This window comes from Propithecus coquereli, unplaced genomic scaffold (genome assembly GCF_000956105.1).
Source record: "Propithecus coquereli isolate 6110/MARCELLA unplaced genomic scaffold, Pcoq_1.0 Scaffold305, whole genome shotgun sequence".
NCBI lineage: Eukaryota > Metazoa > Chordata > Mammalia > Primates > Indriidae > Propithecus > Propithecus coquereli.
Window position 1 is genome coordinate 2668247 of NW_012148675.1, and position 26076 is coordinate 2694322.

A 26076-nucleotide genomic window follows, 5' to 3' on the forward strand; every position below is an offset into this window, starting at 1 on the left:
GGATTACTTGAGCCCAGGAGTTTGAGGTTGCTGTGAGCTAGGCTGATGCCACGGCACTCTACTCAGGGCAGTAGAGTGAGATTCTGTCTCAAAAAAAAAAAAAAAAATTTAGCTGTCCTCGGCTTTTAGGATTTCTTCTTTAAATGCAAGGACAAAATTCAAGTTTAAATGTAATAAAACATTTATGTTTTTATTTTATTTCTAGTTATAGAACCAAATATATCATGAAATGATATGTTTGACTATAACTTGGCTCTGAAGCCCCAGAACTCATGGGAATTAACTAAAATGGAAATAACTCTTAGAATCTATAGCGTATACGTTACATCATGCTCATACTTCGAACATACAGGTTGTGTAGTATTGTTGGTCTTGGTTATGTTTTCTCTACCTAGACTGTGGTAGATCAGGCCGTTCCACATTGGCCAACTACCATAGTATCTTATACTTTAGTTATCCAGCCTGCAAAACTATGGGAGTCCCATCTCAGACAGAAGTCAAGAATGCTATGGGATTTCATATCCTGGGTTGTTTGGAACCAAACACTGATACACAGAGAACGGAGCTCTAAGTAGGGGCAAAACAAAAGGCAAATTGCTTCCAAATTATCAGGGATGTGTGTTTGAGATTTGGAACCCTTTTAGGGGAAAGGGAAGGGAATCTCTTCTGGGAATTACAGCAATGACCCCAAATAATAGATCTGAGGACACTCTTGCAAATTGCGACTTAGAAGACCCTTGATCTACAAGGGTGCATTAGAAAAGGCTTCTTTGGGATAGATCTGCCTGACATCTGAGCTCCTACTTGAAACTTGGTTAAAATGGGCCTAAGTAAAGAAACATTGGGAATGTGTCAGGTGCAGAAATACAGGGCTTGTTAGACCCTATTGCAACTTAGTTTTTATTCCCACCCAGAATATACAGGAAATTTGGAAATTTTCTTTTTAGCACCCAAGAAGCTAAATTACAACAAAAAAGCTTCAATGTAGGGAAGGAGAGGACATATCATTTTTTAAAATTGGAAATAGATAAACAACTGTGGTAGATCCACACAAAGGAATACTACACAGCAATTAAAAGGAATGAACTATGGATATAAGCAATGACATGTATGAATCACAAATGCATGATGCTAAGAGAAAGAAGCCAGACTCACATATAATGTGTAATTCTACATTCTGGAAAAGGCAAAACTATAAAGACAGAAAGCTGATTGGTGGTTGCCAAGGGCTGGGAGTAGAAGGGAGAGAGTGCTATGAGGGGGCACAGGGAACTTTTTGGGGTGATGGGACTGTTCTATATCTTGATTGTGGCGGTGGTTACACAACTGTATGTGTTTGTCAAAAGTCATTGATTGGACACTAAAAAAGGTGAATGTTACTGAATTTAGAAAAATAATTAGAAAAAAATACATTGAGAAGTCACAGAGGATAGATCTAATCTCCAAAGAGGCCGAAAGACATTGCTTCTATAATACATACAGCAATTGAGTTTGGTCAAGAGGATATAAAATAAAGGATCAGTAGCTTAGATATTTTTATGTAGTTTTATAAGTAGATTTATAATAATGTTTCCTGATAGTAGTATATTGCGATAACAAATGAATATGAAGAAAAAGAGCAGCAAAGCAATAAAGTTAAAGGACAGTATCACAAATGGAATTTTTACAGAGCTATAAAAATATTTTAAAAGATACATGTTAAATGTGGAGGAATGATGAGTGGCAAGAACTGATCTGCAGGAGAATCAAAAAGGCACTCTGTTATAAAGACAGAGGGAAAGACATTAGCTGGTATAGATATAAAAGGGATTGGCAGAAAATTCAAGAGACTTCAGGTCAACCAGACCATGTAGAAGAAAGAGGCAAACTAGGAGAGAAAACAGGCAGAACTGTGCAAACAAAAGTCTTTTTATCACAAGAGTGAGGGGATCCCAGAATACAGTGAGACGCCGAGCAGGTAAGTAGATGGAAGGTTTTGGTCAAGGCTGTATTGTGCATATTCCTGAGATCCCCAACAGTGGACAGCCCCATATATTAGCATTATGAAAAGAGAAAGCACATGCAAGTGAAGTAAAGACAAATTGGAAATACGTGGTCTGTCTCTTTCCTCTTTAAAGTGTGGTTCATGAGCTAGCAACACCTGACAGTTTTTTTTGAAACTCAAATTCTCGGGCCACTTCTCAGACCTACAGAAATTCTGCAAGTGGAGTCCAGGAATCTGGTTTTAACATACTTTCCAGGTGATCCTCATGCCCATTAAAGTTTCGAACCAATGGCTGATTCCATCTTAAAGGAAAGTCTATCAGAGGTTTGAAAAGGGTTTATATTTCAGGTCGAGAATTGCATCATAAAGGGGAAAACTAAAATCTTGTAGGGTACTGCAGATCTTATGCTCTTCCCGCTGACCCTGTTCAAGATGGTGTTGGTATTAAGTCATGAACTTGCATATCATTGTTGCCTCACCTACTTTACAAGTCAGCAGCACTACATGAAATAAATCATGTAATGATGATGAAAAGGAATACCCCCTCTCCTGCATCCTAATTGGACCTGGTGTCCTTCCTAGAGGGCCTGTCACTTAGATTGCTCCCTCCGCCCTTCCTACTTACTGCTGGAAATTCCCAGAGAGGGAAATTGACAACATGCCCCCAGTGAGAAGCAACATCCTTTCAACACTTATGAATCCCAAGCAGCCCTTCCACCATCTATTCACTGATGACAAAAAAAGCCATTAGCATAAGCTGATGGAGTTTGAGAAATTTCTAAAAGACATATCAAACACAGATATTCCATTCATTATGTGTTGCAGGGTTAAGGAAATTACCTACTCTAACCTATTCATGGAATATTTTTTTCACATAATCTAAGCATCAGGTAGCTAACTCAGGTGTATTTAATAAACACAGGTAAACACTGATTATTCACAAATATTTTTACTTGTCTAATTCTAAGCGCAAAGAATGAGATGAGTAAAATACAGTTCCTGTATCTAAGAGTTTACAGTCTAGTGGGAAAGACAGACAAGTAAGTAAACTGCCAATTAAAATATAAAACAATTATGAGCTGTAAGATGCGTAAACCTAGATGCAAATGAGAGTTTGCAGGACAGAGCCATGACCCAGCCTTGGGTGCCTTTAGGGCAGACTTGTTAAAAAATGGTTCTGAGAGTTGAGATTCCAATACTGAGCAAAACTTAGTATGATGAGCGTAGAACAGCATTACAGTTGGAAGAGCATGTACAAAGGCCCAAAGTTGAGATCAGGGCATATTTGTATACCACACATAGTTAAATATTCAAACCCACACATTGCACTCATTTTCTAAATTATTTCTAGTCCACAAACTTTACTGAAGACTTCCTGAAAAATAGCTTACTTCTGTCCCAACTATTTCTATAAAAATGGGCAATAATGTTCTACTCATCTACTGCAAGAACCTCCTTAACTAGTCTACCTGCTTCCAGTTCTGCCCTCCTACAGTGTGTTCTCCACAGAGCGGCCAAGGTGGTTTTCTTTTCTTAAATAAAATCAGATCAGTTCCTTCCCCAGCTTAAAACCCTCTAGCTATTTCCCATAACACTCAAAATAAAATGTCCTCTGGTTACCACAGCCTCCATGCCTCTTTCCAGTGTTTCTACCTGGTCCCCTAGTATCCCCTCTTTTCTCACTCCATTCCAGCCAAACTTGCCTCCTTTGGCTCTGTAAACACGTCTAGCATATTCCCACCTCATGGCCTTCGCACTGACTATTCCTTCTGCCCAAAATCCTCTTCCCCTGACATTCCCATGTCTGGCTCATTATTCACATCTCTGCATAAATGGTACCTCTTTAGAGACATATTCCCTGAGCAATGTATCTAAAACGTCAATACACTCCAGTATGTTTTCTGCATATGCATAGTGTTCATTACCACATGACAGTACTCTGTTTGTTTACTTTTTTATTTCCTACCTTTACAGTAAACTGTAAGTTCCATGAGGACAGGATTTTTTTCTGTCTTGTTCATCACTGTGTCCCCAGCACCTAGACCAGAGCTTACGACATGGTTGTTGAATAAATGAATAAAAGAAAAACTAGCTGATAAATATTTAAGTGAAATGTTTAACTACCCCGTAATAATTTACTTTTAACATGATGCTAAATTTACTGCATTCAAAGCTCTAAAATGAGTCTAAAGAATCCTATATTGATTCTAGCAGAACTTTACATAGTGATAACATATAGTGGTTGAACATATACATATATCTAATATATATACATATTATAGATACATATGTCTACACATAAATCTATAATATATATGTATATTAGATATATATAGCATATATACTGTATAGGATAGTATACACACTATACATTAGGCACATACATAGTGTTGGTGCTTATCATAATTCCAAAAGACACATTCTCAAATGCCATAATTCCAAATGTTGAAATCCTGAAAGATCAAAATCCCTAAAGTCTAAAGTCCCCAATGTCTAAAATCCTAAAAATCACAATCCTGAAAGATTAAAATCCCAAATGTTAAAAGTCTGAAAGCCTAATTCTTGGGACGGGATTAATATGTTTTTGGTCGCATGCAGGATAGTTGTATTATGTTAGTAGTGTGATGTAGATAGAACTAACCTTGTTATTGTCTTTGTTTGGAAATTAAATATGGTTTAAGGAGACATGTCTGGGTGCCCAGTTGACAGGGGCTGCATTTGTGGACTTAATTTTAGTCGTCAGCTTGACTAGATTAAGGAACAGCTAGAAACCTGGTGAAGCATTATTTCGGGTGGTCTGTGAGGGTGTATCCAGAGATTGCTGTGTAAGTCTGAGGTGGACTGAGTGGCCGAGGTGGGGAAGATATGCCATCAACGTTTCAATGGTTCACAGATCACGGAAAAAGGGAAAACTCAGGCAAAATATACAAGAAATCTCCTCTGCCAAATTATTCAGTCATGTATGACTTCTGTCCCTTCACACAAGCACCACGCGTGTCTTCAAAAAAATGCCCTTCATTAAATAATAAAAAGAATTTGACAAGCTCATTGACCTTCTAAACCAAAGATACTTACCGATATAAAGGTTCCTCTAGTGAAACAAAACACATTAAATGGTGAACTATTATTGGTTAGGGATTTGACTGTCAAAGAAGATAGACTTCTTATATTTACCACTAAATCTAACATAGAAAAACTAGTGCATGCTTCACTTCGGTTAATGGATGGCACTTTTCAAACTATCCCCACTATTTTCAACAACTCTGTACAATTCATAACCCTGTTGGATCTGAAAATTCTAGAAGTTATCCATTCATTTATGTATAAATGACTGGAGGAAAGTGAAGCCCTTTATAAACACTTATTTAAAGGTTTTGTGGACATTGCAGAAGAAAATGGATTTCAACTGAATCTCCAAACCATAATTGTAACCAGCTCCCTGAATGAAAATGCCTTTTTGCAGTTCTCTTATTTTTCAACTTCCCAGACCAGTAAGATTTGCTGACCAGAATTTTGTAATTTTCTGTTTCACTGATCCCTGCCCTTTTGAGTTGTTTTTTCAGAAACAGTGGACCCTCCTTGCAGTAACGAGATAATCACAAGGCTTTGCACTACCCCATTGTTCAGAGAAGTCAAGATAAGCGGCATTCCACCAAATCTTGCCCAAGGACTCACTAAGCAACCTACTCCCCACAACCCACAAGCGCAGAAGACTGAAAGAATGACCAATATTACCCCCTAGCTCATTATGCTACTAAAATCTCCACCCTGGGAGGGGCTTATCCACCATTTTTCGATCATGCCATGTACACGTGCCAGTATGATTTCTCACTGAGCTTGCATGCCTTGCACTCCACCCCAAACATGTAATGATGCTCACTCACCTCATGCATTATTCATTTTATCTCTAGAAAAACCCCTGACCCCATAGGTCAGGGTGGTGGATTTAAGGTAGTCGTCCCACCTCCTGGTTGACATCCTCTGTAGTAAATCTCATCTCTTCCTTGACAATCCTCCCTGTCTCAATAATTGGCTTTCTGTGCAGCGAGCAACAGAGGAAACACCCTCCTTGCAGGTTCGTTAACATAATGACAGAATTAGGCCCAATCAAGTCTTCTAAGAGTGAATTTCAAGATGTTACCAATAAAATTTGTTTTATCCCTTCAGCCTAATGCACTTGGTGGAAAATTCAGATGAGTGGATTGGCCACAAGAAGCCAAAATGATGAAAACTTCAGTTTAAAAATGTGTCATTTGTCTGCATTGGCATTTCTTCCAGCTGATAAAATTCCAGGAGCTTTTAATGAATTAAAGCTACATTTGAGGCCAGGCACAGTGGCTCACATCTATAATCCTAGCATTCTGGGAGGCTGAGGCAGGAGGATTGCTTGAGCTCAGGAGTTCGAGACCACCCTGAGCAAAAGTGAGACCCCAGTCTCTACTAAAAATAGAAAGAAAAAAAAATTAGCCGGGCGTGGTGGTGCACACCTGTAGTCGCAGCTACTCAAGAGGCTAAGGCAGGAGGATCACCTGAGCCCCAGAGTTTGAGGTTGCTGTGAGCTAGGGTGATGCCGCAGCACTCTATCCCAGGCAACAAAGCGAGACTCTGTCTCAAAAAATAAAAATAAAGTTGCATTTGCCTGAAGAAGCCAGCTAAGTTACTGACTAGTTTGAAAATAATTATGTGCATGGTAAAATAAAACACTTACAAAACAGTATTGTTGTTTGATCACAAACCAAATCTGTGGTCTGTATAGGAGTGCATGCAGAATGGATTTCCATATATCCAAAACAACACAGAAGCATGGCACAGAAGATGGGAAAACTTAATAGGGAATGCTCATATCAATGTATATCAAATCCTAGAAGAATTCCAAAAAGATCAGTGCATGTATGAAATGAATATGAATGTCTTCTCCAAAGACAGCCATATCCTAAAAGAAAAAATGCAGCTATGCATCGTGATGTAAGACATCAATACATAGTTAATGATCATGAAAGTTGGCCAGTTCTTATGGACTACCTCCTTGCAATTGCCCATAATCTAGCCCTGAAATACACTTTTTCATATGTCAAATTTTCTTTTTAGTTTTTTACTATTTTCTTTTTTCAGTTTTTCCCCACTATTTTAAACTGTCAACATTATTTTTTACAATATGCCATGCTTTGTATTTCATCTTTACATCATTTCCAGTATTAGAGGTAAAAATTGGGTAAAGACTTTTAGAATGTTCTAATTCATTTTAGGCGTTTTTTGGAAATTTGACTCCATGGAAGTGTGTTATCACAACATTGATTTTGTGCGTAAGCAATATGCATGTACGTAAAAACATTGAAACTTCCTTAATAAATGTAGAGATGTCTGTTTTACACATCTGCATTTGTGAAAGATAAAATTTCTCAAAATCTCAGCTCTTTGGGCGACTGTGTATGCAGTGGTGACCTGTCACAGATTTTGATTGATCTCAAAAAAAGACAGGTTGTCTGTCATGGTATTTCGGATGACCACAGTTATGAAGTTGGGTGCACACAACTACCAACCATAATGATATGTTTATGTATTTTGTTTTTTGACCTATTTCCTTATGAATACAGTTGGTCTGCCCATAACTGTTACACTGTACAACTGTCATTAGTATAATTAAGTTTTATACTTGCAAAAATATGTATGTTATTACTGCCTATCTTATTGAGTAAAGTGATCTACAAAATGTTGTCGTGTTTTTATGTTTTTCAAATAAATCGCCTTTTAAAAATGTAAAAAAAAAAAGTCTTTTAAATAACTTTTTCAAAACATATTTTCCACAATTATGTTTTAGGGATTTTGATCTTTCAGAATTGTGATTTTTGGGATTTTAGACTTCAGGAATTTCGATGTTTCTGTATTTTGACATTCAAGATTTGGGATTGTGTTTTTTGGTATTATGGCCCAAACCCACATAGTGTATAAATAATAAAGATATAATAACCACAAGAATTTAAGGAAAAATGGTTAAATTGTTTGTCTTATAGAACTTTCAGGATTTGGGTTAGAAAGCTGGGGCAGGATGTGGTGACTGCTGCTTTTCATCACCAGCCCTTCTGTACTGTTTGAGTTTTTTTTAATCTCTGTGCATATGTTAATTTGATTTAAATTTTTAAAGTTTTATATTTCAAAAATATTTATAACTTTTATAACTATGAATGGTAAAGACACACATACATATATTTATTAAACAAATCTTAAAACAGTAGAGTTACAGAATGTCATTTAAGTTTGAGACACAATTTTAGGCTAAGTTCCTACTGCTTGACAAACTGGGTGAATAATACAAGTGTTACCTATTACTTAGGCAGTGATATAAGGAAAAACACAAGACTGAGATAAATCATATATGAAAGATTCAACATGGATTTAATAGAAATTTAGGTTGTCATGGTTACGGATGTAACATTTGTGGTTAAGACCATGAAGATCACAGTCTTTCTGTAATGTGTCCTTTTGTATCACTACTTGGGAAATATCAAATGTAACAACCATGTTTTTAAATTTGTTTACTATATGAACATTCATGGCAGACACTGCTAGTTGCATACACAAAATCCATTCTCCCCTTTTCTGGCAGAACTCTGATTTTACTTGGGGCAGCAATGTGTCCTTCTGTGTGCCCCAGTCTTCCCTCTAACGGGGTGGCAACGAGATATAAGCCATGTCATTGGCTTAGGCTTTCAGGACAGCTTTTCAACAAGGGCTCACTCAGCCAGGGGTAGTGCACTTGCACTGTCTCTCGTCCTGATTGTAGTGTGCATATCATGATTGGAGCTACAGCAGCCATCTTGAAACCGGGAGGGCAAGGCCACGGACATCAGAGGCTTTGGTCCTGACTTCCCAGAGGTACTTTAACGTGCCAGGGGAAGGGGGAAGAAGTGGGGCATGGGGTGGGGAACGGGGAATGACTGCTAAAGGGAACAGAGGTGGGGGGTGATGGAAATGTTCTGAAATTAGTGGTAATACTATGAAACATTGTGAATAAACCACTGTATATTTAGTGTTATGTAAATTATATCTCAAATTTTTTTAAATGCCACCAAAAAAAAAAAAAAGGAAATCAGAAAACAGGACTGTGATGTAGTCCTTCCTACTCTATTTGTAAAAAGGGCAGTCATTTTCCAAGTTTGCTCACGATACAACCTCCCTGACTTTTTCTATCACAGTACACCAAAAAACTGTACAGTGCAGACCATCTTAAACTACTGAAAGCAGGACTAAATAATTGAGCTCTCTCTAGATTTTACAACTTATTTTTGGAGGATAAAGTTTCTTTCTCCCTAGCAAAAGATCCTTCCTAAGGAGGCATATCCATTGGTGTGCCATTCCGGCTACCCTATATCCTGCCCTGACTCCTCCGCCAGGCCATGCAGTGATTCATCCAATAGGTAAATCTAGAAGAAGAAACACGCATAGCCCAGGCACTTCCTCTTCTGCCTTCTGCTGGGAGCAAGTTACACATAGGGCTCATACCTTCTGCTCTGCCCTAGAGCAGCCCGGCCTGTCCCTGGGTGGGTATGTTTAAGTCTACAGTATGGAGTATTACGGAGTCGGCTTTTAAACAGTTCCCTGTTTTTCAGAACTCCATTTTGAAATTTTCCTGCCGGTTTCTTGTTATGCTCTTAATGAGGAAATACTGACCTTTATTCTCCTTTCCACCAGGCACTCACTTCCTGGAACAAGTTTCCACTATCTAATTATGTGCTTGCATAAAAAGTTCCAGAGACTGAGTCTTGAAACAATCCAGATCCCCAGCAGGAGATTGCCTCAAGGCCACATTTCATCTACAGCTCATCAGCCTTCGAGATGGCACCAGCCCATTCACCAGGGGGAGCAATAATTCAAGACAGTCACTGGGACAAGTCACGCTGACCAGCACCTCCTTCCCACTCCTGCATACCCTCCATACCAAGTTCCCTTTTTAAACCCCTACCCGCAGCCCAAGACTTCAGATGGTTTCTTTGAGGCACAGGCCTTGGCCATTTCCCCACTGCTAGCTCTGGAACAAAGTCACTTTCCTTTCATTCCACCTTGTCCTTGTTATTGGCTCTTGCAAGTGGCGAGTGGCTGAGCCTGTGCTTATGAAGACAAAGAGTTCAGATACATGCCACATTCCCAAAACTCTGCTTTACTCTGTCTTCCTTGTCAATAACTCACATAATGAAGAGGGGTGTTATTTATTTGGCTCCTCAAACCGCAAGCCTTATTTCAAAGCCTTAGAAGGAATGTGTGTCAAGGAGTCTCAAGACTTCCAGCCCATAACTCTGCAAGGCAGTGAACCATACGGGAATCAAATGTGCAAAGCTTCATAACCCACTTGGAATTTTCCCAGAATCGTTCTGAGAGTCCTGAGCCCTAGTTTAAAGCATATAAAACAGAGAGAAAGGGTGAACTTGGAGACAGATTTTCTGCAATTTATTGGCCTTGGCTGGAACAGAGCCCTCTTGGGGCAGGGCCTCTGTAGGAGAAGATGCATCTATGGGCTTTCGAGGCCGCCGTGCACTGTTTCCACCTCACTTGCTGAAGAGAAGGGAAGCTGATATGACACATGCAGGTTTCTTACAGACACATTGCTCTGGAAACTGGGACAGACATCACCCCTTCAGTGATGAAAGACTCAGGCACAATATGCTGCCCAGTCAAGGTCTAGCCAGCTGCAACTGTGTGGACAGAGGTGTCAGCGAGAAACCCCGAGGTGAATATTTGCAAAGTAAATCATACATTAAATCTACAAAAGGAATCTATTTAAAGAAACCATATGACGAGTTTTAAACATCAGTATCCTTTCCTGTAAAATCAGATTTTTCATATTGTAATATACCCCGTCACCCTGGGATCTGACTGCATTTGTCAATTTTGAATACAGGAAGTGATCCAGTCACCACCTTACAAAGCAGCCCTTAATGATTTCAAACTTCTTTAATTGCTAGAAAGCTTTCCTTATATGGAATAAAATTCTGCCTCACTTAATCTCTCACTATCAGTCCAGGGTCTGTTCCTTGGAGCCATACACCTTGGCATCTTTCAAATAGTTGAAACAGCCACCACACTAATGTTTCTTCTCCAAGCCACTATTCCCAAGCACCTTGATTTAATTCAAGACACTTTTAAAGTCCCCACCAGAGGCACAGCCCTGTAGGGGATATAAAAACAAGCTACCAGCTTGACCTTCAGAATAGGATTGTTATTGTCTAGTGAAAGACACAGACATGTATACACAAATAACTGCAGTTGAAGGCAGAATGCTTAAAAGAGAAGGAAAAACAAAAAGTTCAACAGAACAAATGAAATGCTATAGGAAAAAAAGACTAGAGAGGGAATTAGAGTTAACCATATTTATGTTCCTTGACTTTAATTAACGGTACTTAAATTTTCAACCTCTAAAACACGGCTCTTCTATTTACCTGTCCACTTAAGGAAAAATGGTGTACATCTAAATCATGTGCTCTCTGACAAAGTCATTTAATAATTCATCCCAGTTTTCAATTCAAGCAATCTTTAAGAAAATTGCTATTTATCTCAGTATTCTAATAAGCTACTCCTATTCTAAAACTGAGTTAATACTGTCAAAACCAGACTATTAATTTCTAAAGCATGTGCAAACCAACAGATGGCCATGAAGCATTTCTAGGAGGGTCATTAGTAGTCACCTGAGAGCTGGTAAAGCATCGCAGCATCTATACACGGCTTAATCAATTTCCCTCTGAAATTTTCAGACTATGCTCTTCTAGATGTAAATGCAATGAAACATCTATAGAAACATTATAAGCCAGGTTATAGTTACCAAGGCTCTAAAAACACAGAGGTTCAGTCCCCTCATCCCCTAACCCTCATCCCGAAGTCCCCAACAGACAGAAGTAGGTGGGAAAAAAGCAGCGGAGCTCCTTGAGAGTCTGAAGATTTAAAAAAGCAACAGATAAGGCCAGGTGAGGGGGCTTACACCTGTAATCCTAGCATTCTGGGAGGCCAAGGAGGGAGGAATCCTTCAGGCCAGAAGTCCGAGACCAGCCTGAGCAAGAGCAAGACCTTGTCTCTACAAAAAATAGAAAAATTAGCTAGGCGTGGTGGTGCATGTCTATAGTCCCAGCTACCCAGGAGGCTGAGGCAGGAGCATCGCTTGAGCCCAGGAGTATGAAGTTGCAGTGAGCTATGATGATGCCACTATACTCTAGCCTGAGGGACAGAAGGAGATTCTGTCTCAATCAATCAATCAATAAGAAGAGGATGGAAAGGGAGAAGAAAAAAGAGTAACTTTACAGTGGAGAAGCCTGACAAACACTGTCACAGCCAGGAGGTGAAGGTTAACATCAACAGTGATAACTCATAATGATGGTATATACCCTTGATAAGAGTTGATGAGAACAGCACTTCACCTCTGTGGTCTTCCTCCCAGTAACCCATAACTCCAGTCTTATCATGACAAAAACATCAGACAAATCCCAGCTGGGAAGTGTTCTCCAAAGCACTTGACCTCAAAGTACTCCTTAAAACTGCCAAGGTCATCAAAAACAAGGCAAGTCTGAGAAACTGTCACAGCCTCAAGGAGCCTGAGAAGGCACGAGGCCTAAATGTAATGTGATGTCATGGATGGGATCCTGGAACAGAAACAGGACATTAGGTAAAAACTAAAGAAATCTGAATAAACTATGAGCTTTAGCTAATAATATTGTATCAATATTGGCTCATATCGGTTTGTGGTCTTAATACTAACATTAAAATATTAATGACAATTTTATTTATCAGTTCATATTTTGTCCATATTAAATGTTTCCAATTACAGAATCTTCCATTGTGAATTTACTTTCAGAGCCGCTATTTCTAACAAGCCAGTTTTCACTAAGATTTTATTATTCCATACTTTTTTTTTATACACCTTTTGGCTGTGATTATTTCACTTGCAAAGTAAAAGTTAACTTTACACTCTCTTTAATTACTGCCCATTTTCTATTAGTAAAGTAAAAATTTTTATTTTTGATGACTTATTGTCAATTATTTCTGTGTAATCATCATGACTCAGATAAAAGGCTAATGGTTTGTATTGATTTCTTAGGCAATCACAAGAATATTGTAAGCAGTTTTGTGAGACACAGAGAGACACAGACTGATACACAGAAATAGTGACAGCCACTGCCAGCAAGACACAGAGAGAGAGAGAGTAGGAGGCTGCAAGTTTTTGTGAGTGTGCTAACTGCTTACTGACCAGGTCAAACTTCCCTTGGTCAAAAGGACAGTAAAACATCCTCAGGGACATCTGGAGTGGTCCAAATGGCCATGTCCAAATGGCCTGCTTCAGTCTATGTGTTCAGTGTATAGGTTAAGAAGAAGGCAAAATTAAGGGTAGAAAGGTATGGAGAGGAGAACCAATAGGAGACAGTGACTAGTAGGATGGGTGGTGGTCAGTAAAGACTGTCAGGGTTCAGCCCCAGCCCCACTGCTCAACTCGTTGCATAACCTGGGAAAGTTACTTCTCCATGCCTCAATTTCTCCATCTGTTAAATGAGGAAAATGGTTGAAGGCACAGAGATGAGGATTAAATGAGACAGTGCATGTAAAATATTGAGTACAGAGCTTGATATACCCTAAATTGTCAGGGAATGTCAGGATACAAATATATGTGCAAATATGTGACTGTGAATTTGTACCACACACTATGCCTTGATAAATAAATACTGGGCGTATATTCTCTTCCATTCTTTCTTTTTCTTTTTTTTATTTTTTTTCTTTTGAGACAGAGTCTCACTCTGTTGCCTGGGCTAGAGTGCCATGGTGTCAGCCCAGCTCACAACAACCTCAAATTCGTGGGCTCAGGCAATCCTACTGCCTCAGCCTCCCAAGTAGCTGGGATTACAGGCATGTGCCACCATGCCCGGCTAATTTTTTTCTATATATATTTTTAGTTGTCCAGCTAATTTCTTTCTATTTTTTTTTGAGATGGGGTCTCGCTCTTGCTCAGGCTGGTCTCCAACTCCTGAGCTCAAATGATCCGCCCACCCTGGCCTCCCAGAGTGCTAAGATTACAGGCGTGAGCCACCGCGCCGGGCCTACTCTCTTCCATTTAACATACTGTGAACTGTAGAAGTTATTGCTCTAAAGCTGATTTTTTAAACCCCACTATTTATACATATAATACATTTATCTTTCCCATATTTTTACTGCTGCCCAAAATTGATCTTCATATACCATATAACCACCATATGCATAAAAGTGCAAATATATAGTTAAAATTAATAGAAATGTACAAAGTATTGACAGAAAATATCACATAATGGAAAAGTACAAGTTTTAAAATCAGACAGATGTGGTATCAAATCCCATTTTTCAACTAAGGGCTTGTCCGAGTTACTGCACGTCTCTGTATTTCTTTTCCCCTTGTTAAAACAGGCATAAGACATGCATCTCACAAAATTGTGATGAGGATTAAGCAAATAATAGCAAGATGCTCAGCATATGGAACACCACTAGTAAATTTCACACATGGGAATGTACACACACACACACGCGTGCGCACTCCTTAACTAGGAGTGGACCAAGTATTTTGTCAGGTGGTCTCTGCTACCATTTTCCTATTTTATACAATGTGTTTCAATGACTTATTGTGGCAGTTTTCAAATCAGGGTACCATAGCACTGGGTGTACCCAAAGACTTTCTAAAGGGCACATGGATAATTTTAAGGGAATCAAGCTCCAGATCTTCAACTTCCATGTATTAATACATTCTTTCCTAAAACTGACCCAAGACCTGTCTGAGACCTGCCTGCTGTGGTTCTCCTTTCCTACCTCCCTTTTCACAATCACCCTTTACTAAAGGCATACTCTCACCTAGTCTAGAGCTCCTGGTCTCAAGCAATCCTTCTGCCTCAGCCTCCCAAAGTGATGGGACTACAGGTGTGAGCCACCACACCCAGCCTCTCTCACCTATTCTTAATCTTCCATTGCCCCAAAGTATAAAAACCTCTAGAGTACCAAATAAAAGGATAACTCAACCCTTCCTCTAACCAAGGTTCCATAAATACCCACAGTCTTCTCATTAAGAAATAAATGTCTAATGCAAACTTACCTTAATTTAATAATATTCATCATACTTAATATATTTATTTTCATCAATTGTACTCTAATAATCATCTCGATAGTAACTTAATCCAGAAGAAAAAAACATACTTAGAGCTTTATTGTCAAAGGAAATTAAGAAAAACTTGACATTTATATGTATGCATATTTATACACACACATACATATTGCAGAAAAGTATGATGAGGTGAGCAATATGAAACTCTCAAACATAACAATAGGATAAAAGTCTGTGGGGAAGTGGAATGGATATCAAATTCAAAGAGGAAAAAAGGAACGATGTTAAATTTCCCAATGTTAAAAAGCTTTATTTTAAATGAATGATGGTGGATATTAAATCTCTACAATATTTATATTATATCGGCTAAAATTCAAAGAGTGATTTAACATTTTCAAGTATCAATATCTACAATAAGCCAGACATTACATCCTATGCAACTATTTAAACTTCTGATAAAACAAAAATTAGATAGCAATTTAATTCTTTTAAGAGCTACACAGGGTTTTTTTTAAAAAAATGTTTGACCTCTTTGACCTCTGACAAACAGAACCTCAAACATCATCTAGGCGTCCTCCCTAAAACTCAAGTAAAGCCCAGGAAGTTTCGGTGTCAAGTAACTAGACCATTAGTTTACAGGCCCCTCTTCTTTACCTACCCAACTCAAACCTCTCCCTCTCTGCCGGGCACTGACTCCCGTACCCCCTCAACGACCCACTTCCTCTCTCTCCTCTCCTCCCTCCCTCTCCCTCTCCCTTTACCCCTCCCTCTTTCTCCTCCTCCTCCCCTTCCATTTCCTCCTCCCACCCCCGTCCTCTGACGCATGCGCACTTCGCTCCCCTCCCCGCCGCTGCTGCTGTGTCATGGCCGAGCGGAAGTCTCCGCCCCACCGGGAAAGGGCATCCTTTCCTTAAGGTGGATGGCGCATCTCGCAGCTCTCCCCACCCTTCCTTCTATAACCTTTTTAATCTCCCACTATAGGGGGGTGCCCTACCCTGCACTCTCCCGAACACTTCGTAGTCCACGGATTTGAGTGGCCCGGCGGTAGACATGGCGGCGGCGAGCCCTCTGCCGAGGAGCCGGAGCGGTGTTCGGGGCGCGGCGACTGCGGCGGCCGCCAGAGGGAGGGGGCACATGGGACCGCCTGGTGCACCCTGCGCCTGTCTCCGGTCCGGGACCCGAGCGCGCCGGGTCACGCGTCGGTAATGGCAAATGAGACGGCGGGGCCGCCGGGAAGGACGTGCCCCGGGCGTTCGAGGCCTCCTTTCCCTACCGTTTCCTTCCCAAACTGGGAAGGATGCCCCCTCCGCACGCGCTCCCTGCGATTTAATTCACGGTGCCCATTTCTCGGTGCTTGTAAATAAAAACTGGATGCTGTGCTCAAAAAAGGATTGCTTCCCCTCTCCCGATTTCATTAAAGTATAATTGATAAATAAAAATTGTCTGTGGTGTACAAGGTGATGTTTTGATACATGTATACACTGTGAAATGATTAAATCAAGCAAGTTAATATATCCATCATCTCTCATACTTAACCACTTCATTTAATGGAGAGACTCAAAAATTTTAAATATACATTGTCATTAACTATAGTCACCATGCTGTACAATAGATCGCCAGAATTTACTCATACTAACTGAAACGTTGCACATTTTGACCAATATCTCCCCGTTTCCAACCCCTCTTCACTACTCCCACCGACCCCCTCCATCCTGGCAAGATTTGCTTTGGAAATAAATGAAGGATCTACTAGCTTGGTGGTTGAGGGTTAACGAGTTAATTATGTGATGCTTAGGCGACTGCCAAATCTATCCGGTATTTTGAGCCAACTTTTAAAATGAGGTCTACATTCTCTTCAGCTCTTCTGTAGTCAGAAGGCTTTGGGCTTGAATCCATATTCTAAATGGATTGTGATATTTTCTGGGACAAGAAACTTTAAAAATCTGAACTCTTGGCCAGGCGTGGTGGTTCATGCCTGTGACCCTAACACTCTAGGAGGCCAAGGCAGGAGGATTGCTTGAGCTCAGAAGTTTGAGACCAGCCTGAGCAAGAGAAAGACCCCATCCTGTCTCTACTGAAAACAGAAAAATTAGCCGGGTGTCCTGGCCTCCGCCAGTAGTCCCAGCTACTGAGGAGGCTACAGCAGGAGGATCACTTGACCCCAGGAGTCTGAGGTTGCAATGAGCTATGATGATGCCACTGCACTCTAGCCCCAGCAACGGAGGGAGAGACCGTCTCAAAAAAGAAAAGAAAAATTTAAAAATAAAAATAATAAACATTCGAAAAATCCGAACTCTTTTATGCTAGTGGAAACGGGGGATAAAAAGATTGTAGTCACCTTGTCTGCTGTTCAGTCATAGTTTTTTTTAAAATGGTCTCGATTATTGATCAGCAACATCCCAATTACCTAGAAGGTTAAGGCAGAATTTTATTTCCTGATAAGCTATTACAAAGTTTTAATATAAAACAAGCCACCACTCCAAAGGATCTGAATACAGTTATTGATGATCTGCCTTCTAGAATTCCAAATCCTTTTACTTGTGAGAATTTGCATTTCTCAACTTATTTGTTGGCCTCAATACCTTTACATGTTTCTGTGCATCTGGCCACACAGTTAAAATAATCCACTGCAATCTGATTCAATATTATGTGCCAATTCTATTAGGGAACACCAAAAATCATCTAAAACTTAGTTCGAATGTGATTAAATCATCTTTAAATTAAAATATATTCTGGAGATACTATCTGGATAGTTTTATGTAATGAAAGTCTTGGTTTATTGCAAATTCCATGCAGACTTTAGAATCAACATAGATTTTAAATCATTCTTCTTAAATATCTTCAGTCTCTCTGCTGCAAAACCTAAGGTCTTCAGCCTCCTTTTATTATACCTCTTATTACCTGCTTACCTGAATCCTGCAGTTGCCCTCTAGTCAGGACTCTCTCCATTATTTTGCTCTCTGAACAGAGATTTAAAAAGAAAAAGAAAAAAAGAAAACCTTTGCTCTTGGGTCTACTGTATCTGGAATAGCTCCTCCTACTCCAAAATCTTCCCCTAGCCTGCTCAGTTGCCTTTGCAAGTGCTTACCAGATTTCATCCTATTTAGTGTGTCTTCCCCACTAGCACAGTCAGCCCTCCATACCCATGGGTTCTGCATCTGAGCATTCAACTAACCACATATGGAAAACATTTTTTACTAAATTGTATTCTGTACTGAACATGTATAAATTTTTTCCCTTATTATTTCCCAAACAATACGCTATAACAGCTATTGTCATAGCATTTATATTGTAACAGGTATTATAAGTAACCTAGAGATTTAAAGTATATGGGAGAATGTACATAGGTTTATATCAGGGACTTGAGCATCTGTGGCTTTTGGTATCCTTGGGGAGTCCTGGAACCAATTGCCCTGTGGATATCAAGGAACAACTTACTTTGTTTTCCAAGTGGTAGGATCTCAAAGGATCTCAACTTAGATCCTATCATGACTGGGAAAGTTGACATTTTCCTATTTTCGTTTTCTTAATCAATCTTTGACTTTTCTCCACATTTACCTAAGAGTACCCTTGCCAATTATTATGTGGCTTTATTTTAATTTTAGAAGTGCTATAGCAACAATTGACATTTGCTTAGCTGAAAAATTTACTGGGTCTGCCAACAGCAGAACATTAGCAAATGGAAATTTTTATGTATCATTTCAGCATGGATTGCCAATAATATGTGATTCTAAGACTTCAGAAATTTTAAGCAAATGTCTCTAATACTTAAGCTAATTTTAAATAACAGAAACATTTAGAGAAATTTTGAAAATGTAATTTTAAAATTATTCATAATCCTAACAACTATTATCATTTTTGTATACTCTCTATATATAGTATATGTTTTAAGTTGTTATAGTATGAATTCAACTTTTATTCTTTCTTTTTCATGTTGTAGTCTTTCCAATGAATATTTTAATAATTTCATGATATTTTAGGTGGGTATAACCATAAGTTTACCTACAAAGGTCCTTGTTGTTACACATTCAGGCTATTTCTCATTTTTCATTACCATAAAAAATACTGTGAAGGAAACATTCATGCATCTAGTTTCCTTCCCATATTTTTAATTAGGATAGAAGTTAGAATACCAAATCAAAGGGTATAAGCATGTATTGCTCTTGATACTTGTTGCCAAATTGTTTTTCAAAGGGCTCTACCAATTTAAATATATTAGGTTGGTGCAAAAGTAATTGCAGTTTTAGCATTGTTGAAATTTGCTGTTTGATATTGGAATGTGTTCTTAAATGTGGTTATGCTATATGTCATTTTAATGTGCATTTCTCGCTTTATGTTTTCTTACTAATGACATGTTACTTGCTGTTTATTTTATATTTATTTTAGGCTATGGAAATGATGTTAGACAAAAAGCAAATTCGAGCGATTTTCTTATTCAAATTCAAAATGGGTCATAAAGCAGCAGGGACAACTTGCAACATCAACAATGCATTTGGCCCAGGAACTGCTAAGGAACGTACAATGCAGTGGTGGTCCAAGAAAGGAGATGAGAGCCTTGAAGATGAGGAGCACAGTGGCCGGCCACTGGAAGTTGACAACAACCAACCATTCCTCCATAGATATCAAGGAACAACTTACTTTGATTTCCGAGTGGTAGGATCCTGGTGACCATTCTACGGTTGTTGGGCATTTGAAGCAAATTGGAAAGGTGAAAAAGTTCCGTAAGTGGATGCCTCATGAGCTGACCAAAAATCAATTTTGGTCACTCATCATTTTTGAAGTGTTGTCTTCTCTTATTATATGCAACAACAAACCATTTCTCAATCGGATGGTAACGTGCCAGGAAAAGTGGATTTTATATGATAACCGGCAATGACCAGCTCATTGGCTGGACTGAGAAGAAGCTCCAAAGCACTTCCCAAAGCCAAACTTGCACCAAAAAAAGGTCGTGGTCACTGTTTGGCAGTCTGCTGCCCGTCTAATCCACTACAGCTTTCTGAATCCCGGCAAAACCATTACATCTAAGAAGTATGCTCAGCAAATCGATGAGATGCACTGAAAACTGTGACACCTCCAGTGCATTGGTCAACGGAAAGGGCCCAATTCTTCTCCATGACAATGCCCGACCCCACGTCACACAACCAACACTTCAAAAGTTGAACAAATTGGGCTACGAAGTTTTGCCTCATCCGCCGTATTCACCTTACTTCTCGCCAACTGGCTACCACTTCTTCAAGCATCTCAGCAACTTATTGCAGGGAAAATTCTTCCACAACCAGCAGATGCAGAAAATGCCTTCTAAGAGTTCGTCAAATCCTGAAGCATGCTACAGGAATAAACAAACGTATTTCTCTTTGGCAAAAATGTATTGATTGTAATGGTTCCTGTTTTGATTAAGAAAGATGTGTTTGAGCCTAGTTATAATGATTTAAAATTCACAGTCCAAAACTGCAATTACTTTTGCACCAACCTAATACAGCTACCAATACTGTCTGAGTGTATCATTATTTGGCTTTTTATGCAGGCTCTTTACATACAATGCATGGTTAAGTTACATGAAAAGTTTTGGTTTTGTAACCTAAGCAACAGCTTTGGAATAACTAGGCTCTGTGTTACTGCTAGTTGAAATTAAAACCTATTAATCTCCTTCCTTGAACCCTTTAAAAAAAAATTGTTTGTGATATAGGATCATGTTTAAGCAATAAACAGAAAAGGAAAATCCTGCCTATATGAGTGTAAAAAATGACCAGGCACCAGAACTCCTGAAACAGGGATAGACAATACAATCTGTGTGTCCAAATGACATTTGAACTGAGAAGGTACCACCTTAAATTCCTAATTCATCACCACAAAGGATAAGTTGAAAGTGATTACTAGAGTGATTTCTCAGAAATTTGATATTGAGATATAATTGCCTTCAAGAACAACCAAAATTATTTTATCCATCAACATATTTCTATCCCTGAAATATTTTTATAATCATTATGTTGAAAGAGCAGAACTCAACAGAATACAAATTGTGAACTTTCACAAGGAAAGAGACCTAAACAAGTCCATTCAATGATTCTCTTGTGGAAGGAATGCTTCGTAGGTTAAAAAAAAAAAGGTTAGATGATTATTACTGAACTGTATTCAAAATCATAAGACACCAGTCAGCTGAGTAAGTAGCTGGTTTCCCAGAAGAGGCTTTAATCTCATTACAGTTTATCAGAAAATTGCTTAAGGATTTTATCAGGAAAACATGTTTCTTCCCAGGAGATTCTGTCCCAAGTTTGAATCTATTTTTCTTTATTTTCTTTATCATAGTCCAATTTAATATTAAAAACTGAGAAGGACATGTAACATGAAAGCTTCTCCCTGTCCCAGCTTGGTACTGCCTGGGCTAAGGTGTGGAGAGGGCATGGTTGATCCCTCTCCTTGCCTTAGTTTCCCCCTACCTAGCGGAAAATTGGAAGGAACAAGTACTTTTGAAATTCAGTTTGAACTCTCTGGGATTGGCAAATATTAAATCTAATTAGTTCTTTTGCAGGATCCTGTTTGGAGGGACGCAGAGCTTTATTTACCCCACCAGGAATTCCTGCCCGGTGCTCCCTTGATAGGCAATGCCTGTACCCTGCATAGCCCCATCCCCGCTTCTGTATTCAACTGGAGGTTGTACACCTCCAACCTCTTTGTGCTGAGAGAGACTAGCCCCCAGCAAGAAGGCCATCTGGGTGGGATCCACTTTAAATCAACCACAGAACCAGATCCCTCCCTCCCACATAATTGTGGGGACTCCTATCTCTGCCCTACCATAGATAGCGGTCACCGATTGCTCTCAATTCTACCACCTCTCATTGCTCTGCTCGGCGGGCATCATTCAGGCCTCCAGACGCAGCCTTTCCTCTTTACTTTCCTCAGGTATGGGTCAACTACATATACTTTCTAGCTCCAAGGAATAAATACCAAGTTCCCAAAGAGGTTCTCTTAAAGGCCCTCTTGCTGGGCTTGGGATGAGGGGAAACACTCTGCTCCTCTCCCACAGTGGGAAGAAAAGCCACAGCTCCAGTGACTCTCCCCAGAGAAATACTCTGGAGCCTGAAGTGGGTATTGGACTAAGACTCTTAAAACCCGTTTTAAATACCCCTTTTGCCCAACACAGGGAGTTTAAACTCATTTTCAAACATAGGTATAACTATGGTTTTGTTTTCAGTCTCAGATCTCAGCTAAAACTGAGACAAAAGTCACATTTTTCAAATCAACAGAATTTAATATATAAACCTTGTCGGGATCCTGATTTGAATATGTAAACTTAACAAGACATGTTTGAGACCACTGGGGAAATTTGAACACAGGCTGACTATTAAATATTACAGAATCATCATTAACTTGGTTACATGTGATAATGGCATTATGGGTATATGTTTTTAAAGGCTTTATCTATTAAAGATATATACTGAAATATATATGATATAATATTTGGGACTTGCTTTAAAATCCTCAAGGGTAGAAGGTAGGACAGTTTAGATAGAATAAACCTGGCAAACTGGTGACAGTTTTTAAAGCTGGGTCATGACTACATGGGGAATCCATTGTACTATTCTCTCATTCTATGTATGTTTAAAAGGTTTATGTAAAGTTTTAATATCAAATTAAAAATTAAAAAGAATTCATTTTGATTCTACAAAATACCTGACTAGTAACCCTCAAAATTAACAAGGTCATCAAAAACAAAGAAAGCCCGAGAAGCATCTAAGAGGAGCCTAAGGAGATCTGAGACTAAATGCAATGTGGTATTCTAGATGGGACCCTGGAACAGAAAGAACTTTAGGTAAAAACTGAGACAACAATCTGAATAAAGTATGGACTTTAGTTAATAATAAGATATCACTATTGTTTCATTAATTGTGACAAATGTACCATTTATCATTAATAATGGTACAAGTGTACCATTTGTTATTAAGATATTAATAATAGAATATATACAAATAAAAAATAAACTTTAAAAAGATATTAATAATAGGGGAAACTGGGTGTGGATGTGGGAACTCTACAATCTTCACGATAATTTTTTAAATCTAAAACTGTTCTAAAATTAAAAGTTTACTTTTTAAAAGTTGACTTTAATATCTTATTATATATTTTCATAATAACATTTCAAAATAATTTCTCATTGTAGTGCCTGAGCAGAATCACTACTTCAGTATGTGGGCACATAATTTAAATTTTTAGTCAACTCCTAAGCCATGTTCAGGCAAAGATAGGACCAAACAATAGACTATCAAAGCACTAAAGCAGATCTCAACTGGCATAAAGAAGCACAAGTAGGGCTGGGTACCATGGCTCATGCCTGTAATCCTAGCACTCTGGGAGGCCGAGGCAGGAGGATTGCTTGAGCTCAGGAGCTCGAGTCCAGCCTGAGCAAGAGTGAGAACGCGTCTCTATTAAAAATAGAAAAATTAGCTGGGCATGGTGGTGCATGTCTGTAGTCCCAGCTACTCCGAGGCTGAAGCAGGAGGATCACTTGAGCCCAGGATTGTGAGGTGCTGTGAGCTATGATGACACCACTGCACTCTACCCAGGGTGACAGAGAGAGACTCTGTCTCACCAAAAAAAGAAAAAAAAAGAAGAAGCACAAATAGACATTCAAATACACTAAACCCTTTGTTAATGAAGAGAATACATTATAGAAACAGTTCATTTCCAGAGGAAGAAGTAATATAAAATCCATCAGAACGTATCTAAAAATAAGGAAACCGTATGGGAAAATATCATTATGAATAGCACTGAGTGCTTTAGAAAACATGAAATATGCATCTGTAGGTACTGAGTATGGGAAGGGTAAAGCTAAGATTAGGTAAGGAGGGCACTAATCACAGATACTGCTGCTCAGACAAATGGAGGAGGCAACATGTGGCAAAGCTAGGTTTTGAACAGAATGTGCCCAGGCTCTGAGCTGTAATGCTAAGATAGGGAAGGGGAGAAAGGGCCAGACACCAACTCAGACAAAGAGTAGACAACATAGGCCCTTCTCTTCCTAATACCCCCAAGCATGGACTTCAGCCAGTATCAGGTTTGCTTTTCCTATGGAAGCAAAGAGACTGTCTGGGGAAGAGATCCCTTCTGATTCTGCCTTAGATCACATACACACACACACACACACACACACACACACACACTTACTCCCTAAAAGGCATGAAGCAGATTTACCCTCAGGTCTGGGCTAGTGTGACATCAAGGGTCCTCTTATCTTTGTTGTTTTGTTTTGTTTTCGTTTTTTATTTCACAATATTGCAGGGGTACAAACGTTTAGGTCACATATATTGCCTTTGCACCGCCCCAGTCAGAGCTGCGAGCATGCCCATCCCCAGACGTGCAAACCGCACCCATTAGATGTGAATATACCCATCCCCTTCCCCTCCACCTGACTCCAGATGAATGTAAGGGCTCTCTTATCTTTAAAATAACTTATCTATTTCATGATGTCCTTTGGGGAACCCTGGATTGGCACACACATGGACTCCAATCTCTTTCCACCTTGCCTTTCTCTTCTGCAGGGCTGGAAAGTTTAAAGCTACAACCGCCAGACATTCTTGCAATTAAGATTCCTTATGTGATAGTTTGCACTAGCAGAACTACCATGGGAGATGTGGAGGGAGAGCGTGAGGGAGGCAGAGACCATCTGCTGCTGCTTCTCTGATAAGAACAGTTGTGGAGGAGTTTGGTTTTTCTGTGGCATTGTTCACTGAAATCACCATGACTGTCACTAGTTTCTGGGGCACCAAGAGTCAAGGTGCAGATGACTGTGGTACTAGTTGGTATCATATCAAGTGTGGTGCATTCTGGAGTGGCAGCTTTCTGGTTGCATAAGTTTCCATACCATGGCAGCTTCGAAGGTGTCAGGGAGACGTAGTTTTGAAGCCACCAGCTGCAGCAGCAGCTTCCCAATGCAGCAAATGATTTCCTGATTGCAGAATCAGTAGCTCCCTGATGGCCCAGTTAAGAGTCAATCCTGAAACCGCAGCCTCAAAGTGGTTCTCCACCCTGGCTGCACCAGAGGAGCTTATTAATTACATGCATACACATGTTCAAAACTTTTGATTCAATATGTCCGCACTGGATTCCAGAATCGGTATTCTTAAAAAGCAATCCAGATGCTTGTGATATGAAGCCAAGGTTGAGAGCCAGTGACCCAAAGCCCCTTTCGTTAGCCCTCCCAACAAATTCATAAGCCACTTAATACCCAATATTAATTCCATTTCTGTTTAAACTGTCTAGAATGGATTATTTTTTCTGTAACTGAACCTTGACCAATGCTGTGCCTGGAACAAAATCTTCACAATAGGAGTAGAACAAAGGCTAAGCAGAACGAAAGCTCAAATACGCCACCCCTTCCTGTCAATAAAGGAACATTAAAATTTTCAATACCTACAAAGAGAAGAAACAAAGATTGTAAGAAAAAAACAAGCAAGAATGGTAATGAAAGTAAGCCTAGAGTTTTTGAAAAATAAGTCGCTGTTAAGATTATGGAATAAATAAAGGCTTAGGTAATCTGTATTCTGCACAGTAGTTATATCCTGTTTATTTATTTTCACCATTTACTTTATTTGCAGCTATACTGCTTTATTTTGGAAAAAGTTAATAAAATAATAACATTAAAAAGAACACTTCCAGTGCTCTTAGTCAAACAAACCATAATTTCTGATCTGTTGCTGCCACCTACCAACTATCTAAGGCAAGGCAACTTGGATGGGATAGAATTACTCTTTGTGTTTCAGGAATGTTGGTGTCACCTAAATTGTCTCTCATTCCAATGTCACACTTCTGAAATATTTTTAGGTACATTTAGGTACCTTTAACTGACAAGCAGTTTAAGTGCTGTTGAGGCTCTTCACTCAGCGATGACTTAAAAATGAAAGTATCTTGATCATGAATTACTCTTCAATATGGATGTTATAGGAAAAGCAAAACTTATAAGAAAATTCATCCAGTAAATGGTGGTTGAACTCCTATTATACTG

General features: G+C 39.2%; 1 protein-coding gene across 1 annotated transcript in view; it reads right to left on the reverse strand.

Moving 5' to 3' along the window:
- Positions 1-16472, reverse strand: part of ACYP2 (acylphosphatase 2, muscle type) — a 228172-nt gene extending 211700 nt beyond the window's left edge. Inside the window, exon 1 of the mRNA XM_012649843.1 lies at positions 16072-16472. Coding sequence (XP_012505297.1) covers positions 16072-16213 — 142 coding nt within the window. The 5' untranslated portion in view covers positions 16214-16472. The remainder of the gene's footprint in view (positions 1-16071) is intronic.
- Positions 16473-26076: the final 9604 nt, after the last annotated feature.